The 6,684-nt window shown below is 52.8% G+C and overlaps 1 protein-coding gene across 1 annotated transcript; it reads left to right on the plus strand.

The window, feature by feature from the left end:
- Positions 1–24: 24 nt before the first annotated feature.
- Positions 25–953, plus strand: MSRB1 (methionine sulfoxide reductase B1; the record flags this gene model as incomplete). Its single annotated transcript, XM_009074666.1, is given in 3 exon segments — positions 25–171; positions 263–377; positions 922–953. Coding segments are annotated over 3 exon segments (294 nt in total), but the record flags the coding sequence as incomplete, so codon positions are not given.
- Positions 954–6,684: the final 5,731 nt, after the last annotated feature.

Here is a 6,684-nt window from a genome sequence, read left to right on the forward strand (position 1 = left end):
CCCTCTGCCCCTCTCCTGCCATCTCCAGGCATCTATGTGTGTGCCAAGTGTGGCTATGAGCTGTTCTCCAGCCGGGCCAAGTACGAGCACTCGTCCCCATGGCCAGCCTTCACTGAGACCCTCCACCAGGACAGCGTGGCCAAGCGTGAGGAGCGCCCAGGGGCTCTAAAGGTATGACAAACCACCCCCGTGGGCTTGTTTTCCACGAGTGCACCTGCTGATAAAGCCTCATTGCTGCCAACCCCTCTCCTTGCTGTTCCAGGTGACTTGTGGCAAGTGTGGCAATGGGCTGGGCCATGAGTTCCTCAATGATGGGCCCAAGCGGGGCCAGTCTCGCTTCTGAATATTCAGCAGCTCGCTGAAGTTCCTCCCCAAAGGTACCAGCTGTGGCCTGGCAGCTGTTCCAGTCTGTGGGATTATTTTTGGGGAGCTGCTAGTAGCCCTGACTATGCTGTGCATGCTGCACTGATTCCAGCAGGGTGTAGCTGTCTGTGCTGATAAGCCAAGGAGCTGCACACATCCTGAATCAATCTCAGTCTGCCCAGCTGGAGGCTTCTTGACCTCCCTCGAGTTCCTGGATGTGACCATGGATCTCTGTGGGTTCAAGAGGTGGCTGAGTGTTGGGGGTTTTCTCCTGGAGGTGCAAAGTGAGGGCAGGGAGCTGCTTGGTGGGGCTGGGAGGATTTGTTGGTCACTTCTGGGGGAAGTTATCATAGAATCATGGAATGACTAGTATTGAAAGGGACCTTAAGGTATTATCTAGTTCTGTTCCCTAGCCCTGGGCAGGGACACCTTCCACTAGCCCAGGTTGCTCCAAGCCCCATCCAGCCTGGGCTGGAACACTCCCAGGGCAAAACACCTTTATAAAGGTGGTTCTGGAGCAAGAAACACAAGCCCTGATTGTTCCTCCCCCTCTTTTAGGTAACATTGACAACAACCTGAAGGAGAAGTAAGCGAGCTGCTCCCCCTGGCACACTGCCCTGGACTTATGCTGCCTTCACACCTTGGGGTGCACCATTCCATCAAGGGGCTCTGCAGCAAAAGGAACCTCAAAGAAGCTCCTGGTTTTCCAGTCTCAGTTCCCTGCTGGTTTCCCTGTCCCAGTTCCTCCCTGATTTTCCTAGTCTGTTTCCCTCCTGATTTCCCCAATCCAGTTCCCTCCTGGTTTCCCTGCTCCAGTTACCCCTTGGGGCTGTTTGGATTGAGGATGCCAGGAGGCACCTGGATGAGGCAATGGGAAAATGGAGTTGCTGAAGCTCTGTGCTTGCTGGTTGGTACTGGTTCATACAGGTTGTGTGGCCTGAGGGTGTTTCACATGAATTGGGGTGATGCAAAAATCACAGCTCTTCATTTTCCCCACCTTTCTTCTCTCCTGTCCTCCCCAGCATCCTCCCCTCTGTCAGCAGCAGAGTCCTTTGGGATTTGTTCACCCAAGGAGCATCTATGCCTGCTCTCCTGCCTGTGCTGAGTTCTGGGGAGGGTTTGCTGTTGACTTCAGGACACTCTCCAGCTCCCAGCCAAGCACCGATGCAGTCCACTGGCACTTGCAGGGAGTAACGCTGGATTAGCTGAGGTCAGAGTCTGGGTTAATCCCTTGTGCTATTCTGGTCTGGGATCATGGTATGAATTGCCCTACATAAACTCTTCCAGGGTGCTAGGACAAGGATGTTTTATGACCCCACCAAGCAGCATGCAGATGTTTCACCCCTCTGGACCACCTTGCACACAACAGAGATGGTTCTAATCCCTGTGTTCTCCTCCTGCCTTGGCCTTACACCACATTTATCACTGTGCAATAAACTCCTGTGGCACTCAGGGATCCTCCTGGCTGTGCCCTGGTGTGAGGGAGGCTGGAGCTGGGCACGCTTGGCACCACTCAGGCTTTAGGAATTGCCTCAGTGCTCAGAAGGGCTTTCACACTGATTTCCCCTTAATTCACCACCTGATTTGTGGCCTTCCTGTCCCAGAAACCAAATCCTGCTCTGGAATCGATGCACAAGGATTTTTGAAGATGAGAAAGCTGTTTGCTGACTTGTGGGGGTTAGAGGAGCTGCACTGCCAGCGCCATTCCAGTGCAGCTGCGCTCAGGGGCAACATTGGAGGCTTTTCTCCATGGGTTTTGCCTCAACCCCACGGTTCTGAGGACACCAGGAAAAGTGCAACACACCAGGAAAAGTGCAACACACCAGCTCATTGCCTGGAGCTCATTCTTGGGCTTAGACCTCTTTCCACACTGAAAATAAAGCACTGGTCACTGTGGTGGAGAAATAATGTCTGTTAAACACACCGGGAATGGTATCCTGGTGTATCTGCCATGGGACCCTCTGCTTGGTGGTTGCAGGGATGAGTGTGGTGTGGGATGTGTGGGTTTATCCTCGACCTGTTCCTGTTAGCCTAGGTTCATGGGAAAGGGAGATGCTGATGCATTGGAGGCCTCTGGATATTCCCAGGGTCAGGGCTTCACTGTGGAAGGTTTTCTTTTCACTCCAGATTGCGTTTTTGCCCCAATGAAGCTAGTTTGTGTTGTTTCACAGTGTGTTCTTTGCACTTCCTGGGCTGGCAGGATGTTCTGGGCAGAGGGAGCTGAATTTTCGCAGTGTCTCACCATACTTTGCTCCCACAAAGCTGCTGCAAGACTGAAAACTTCAACCCTCTCTGCCTTGCAAGGGGCTCAGCACCCTGTCAGAGGTGGATATTGGGTTCCTGGAGGCTGGAGACTCAAGCTGCGCTTTGCCAGACTCCAGTTCCCTCCTCCAAGGGGGTAAAGTCCAGTCTAGAACACAGGAACCAGTGCCACGTCTCCCTCCATCGCCCTCGGGTCAATCTCTGTCTAATTATTCACTAGGTTTCGGTCTGAAGGTTCAAGCTGCCTTGAGACTGATTAATCCTTGGATTTTAGGATATTGGGAAGGAGTTCCTCCCTGTGACGATGCCGAGGCACTGAAGTTGTCCAGAGAAGCTGTGGCTGTTCCATCCCTGGGACTGTTCCAGGCCAGGTTGGATGGGGCTTGAAGCAACCTGGGCTGGTGGAAGGTGTCTCTGCCCATGGCAGGGGGTGGAACTGGATGAGCTTTAAGGTCCTTCCAACGCAAACCATTCCAGGATTGCTCCTGGTCTGGTGACCTCCATGTGAGCCTCAAAGCACAGGAGTGTGTGGAAGGAAGGGATTTTGGGATGGTTTCCCCATAGGTGCTGCAATGGAAAGAAACCGTGGGAATACCAGTGATGGGACAGCCGAGATTCCTCCCACTCGTGTGCTGCCCCGCGGGGGATCCAGCCGTGATTCCACATCCCCTTGCAGTTCGTGACCGCAGGCACCGGAGGGTGCAAGTGCCTTTCCCAAGCCTTACCCAGGCGCCGCAGGCAGGGAAGGAGGGACTGCTGTGGGATCCTGTGCATCTACCGCGCAACAACCGGGAGGAAAAATAGCCGGAGACAAAACCCCTCAGGATGGTTTAAAGAGGGATGGGATGTTTTCCTGGAAGACTCTCTGGAGATGGGATTTTGGCAGGGATATTAGGGACTCGAAAGTGGAGAGCTTCAGGCAGCTCCTGGTGCTGAGGATGCAGGAGGTGATCCTGCAGGGAAGATCCCATCCCATGCCATCCCATCCCATTTTGGCAAAGATATTAAGACCTGACAGTGCAGTTATATTAAGACCAGGTGCTGAAGATTCAGGATGCAATCCCAGAAGACAGGTGCCATCTCACCCCATCTCCCCAGCCACCCTGGGCACTGTGAGGTCCCTCCCCATCCCCAGGGCACTCAGAATGCTGCTCTGCCCTTCCCTCCCTCCGTGGCCATCCCCCCTGCCATTCCTTCTCATTTCATCCTGACTCTAACGCCAATTCTGCCTTACCGAGAGGATTTCACTTGCTTGGGAGCAGCAGCTTTAACGACCCCAATCGAATTAGGTTTCCAGGCCGACCCAAACTTCCCTGGTTGTTTCCAAGCTCATTCATCTCCTCCCCCGTAGCCTCCAGCTGACCTCCCGCTCGAGTTTGGTCCCTTTGTTATCCACATGCCACGCACAGGACCTGCCTCTGACCCTCCTCGGGATGGCTCCAGCCGCCAACAGAGCAGCCAGAGCCTGCCCACATGGCAATTAATTCCCCTAATAAAGACGACAAGCCCTGCAGAAATCAGGTTTGCGAGGAAAAACCAAATGACCTGGAGGCGTGTGGAAGCTCTAATTATCCTGAGCCCTGGCTGCTCCTGCTCTGCCTGCTTTCACCTGGAATTCTCCCTCCTCTTCCCAGGGATTGCTCCTTCTTTGCTTTTGGTGGGATTTTAGTTCATTTTACCCTTTGATTCCAAGTTTTTCCCATTCCAGCTTAGCCCACGATGTCTGTGGGCATGGTGGCACACCAAGGGCAGGAGGATGTTCTTGGCTGCAAACATGCGAAGAGCCAAAACTACACTTTTGGTGGGTTATCAATTGGGTTATCCCTTGGGATAGGGAGCACAGCCTGATTTGGGATGCTCTGGCACAGTCAGTCTCAACAAACAGGTGCTTTCATGCCAGGTCTCATCCCTGGGGATAGGACTCTGAATGTGGACTCTGGTGCATCAGTTTGTTTAAAAGGGATTATTTGGGTTCCTTTTGGGGCTATGAAAATGCAGGTTTTGTGTTATTTACAGAAAATAAAGTGATGTGAATTAGAAATATCCTATCCCATCAGGATTTCCATGGGGCAATGTTGGGGTTGGCAGGAGAGAAGTTTCCCATCACCTGGCTGTTCTGCTCTATCCTAATGAGCTCACCTGTCCCTCAGCACTTTCAGCCACAGCTGGAGAAAATTCAAGGCTTATCCCACTTCATTCACTGCTAATAACTTCCCCTCTTCCTACCCCAACTTCTACCCTGAGTCACTGCTCCCATTCCTGAGTTTTGGTTAATCCAACTGAGCCTCCATGAGCCATGAGGTGGGGAAGTTTGTTTTCAGTCTGTAGTGTGTGTTAATGAGGGAGATAACGACTAGAAACATCCAGAGCAGGTCTGAACCTGCCAGAAAAATGTTTAACCCAAGGAATATTTTCACCTTAGTCTTTTTTCCTTCCCTGGCTGTTGAGATCTGACTTTTAAAGGCAATTAGTGAGGGTTATTTGTTAATCAGTCACATTTAGATGTTTGCTTTGGGGTCTTATCTCAGGCACCCAAGTGAGCAGCACTTCTAATCATCAGCTGCAGTTCTGATATGGGGTATACCAGTCCCAGGCTGGTGATGCCTGTGCTGCACCAGGACAGGACATGGGAGGTTTAGATTGGATATTAGGAAAAGTTTGTCATGGAAAGGATTGTCAAGCATTGAAGTGGCTGCTCAGAGCAATGGTAGAGTCACCAGCCCTGGAAGTATTCATAAAATACGTGGATGTGGCCGTTGAGGACATGGTTAGTGGTGAACATGGTGATGGTGGTTGTTGGTTGGACTTGGTGATCTTAGAGGGCTTTTTCAACCTAAATGATTCCAAGATCCATGATGAGGTCTTGAGCAACCTGATCTGGCAGGAGGTGTCCCTACCCAGGGCAGGGGGTTGGGACTAAATGTTCTATAAAGTCCATTCCAACCCCTAAAATTCTGAGATTCACTGCCTGAAGAGCTGTGTCCACCATGGGTTCAATCTCCATCCAAGTTCATCCCAAGTTTTCAAGGGTTTAGGACCCTGCATGGGTCCCCGAGACTCTGACAGGGTGAGACTAATCACCCCCATCCCATGCTGTGGGTACAGACAGAGCTGGTGTTGGTCTCTGAAACAGCAATGCCAACACAGGGATGCCCATGGCACTTCTGCCCTTCTGCTCCAGTGTGGAGCTGGATGAACTGTGCCAAAACACATCACCCACGTGGCACTGGCTCCACCAGAGAAGGATGCTCCAGGCTGAGCCACATCAGTCCAGCCCAGTGCCAACATCAGCCCAGTTCTGCCAGCAGTGGTCTGGCCCTGCCAGCATCCATCCAGCTCTTCCAGTATCACTCCAGATCTGTGCCAGCACTGGTCCAGACCTGGGAGCATTGGTCCAGCCCTGCCAGCATCACCCCAACCCTCCCAGCATTGGTCCAGTCCTGCAAACACAAGTCCAGCCCTGCGAGCATCATCCCAGCACCTCAGCACCTGTCCAGCCCTGCCAGCATCATCCCAGGCCTCCCAGCATCATTCCAGCCCTGAGGGGGCTGGTCAAGCCCTGTGAGCATTGGTCCAGCCCTGCCGGCAAGAGTCCAGTCCTGCCAGCATCTTCCCAGCCCTTCCAGCATCGTTCCAGCCCTGCCAGCATTGATCCAGCACTCCTAGCACCTGTCAGGCCCTCCCAGCATCATCCCAGCACTGCCAGCATCATTCTAGCCCTGTGCCAGCACTAGTCCAGTCCTGACAGCACCTCAGCCCTCCCATCACCAGCCAGGCCCTCCCAGCATCAGTCCAATCCTGCCTCACCATCATTCCAGCCCTCTGACCATCAGTCGAGCCCTGTGGCTGCTCCTGTGGCCTCTCAGATGTCCCATGACCCAAACTCCCTGGCACTGCCCAGCCAGGGCTCTCTCTCCCTGGGCTCTCTCCCTGGGACTCTCTCCCCTCAATCCTCAGTGTTCACATTTAAACAAAACACTTTACTGTCTCCACTAATGATTTGTTGCTTGTAAACCCACCGTGATTAACTACAGTTTAGCCTCCTGGTTTCATGTCTTA

This window comes from Acanthisitta chloris, unplaced genomic scaffold (assembly GCF_000695815.1).
Source record: "Acanthisitta chloris isolate BGI_N310 unplaced genomic scaffold, ASM69581v1 scaffold40030, whole genome shotgun sequence".
Classification (NCBI taxonomy): domain Eukaryota; kingdom Metazoa; phylum Chordata; class Aves; order Passeriformes; family Acanthisittidae; genus Acanthisitta; species Acanthisitta chloris.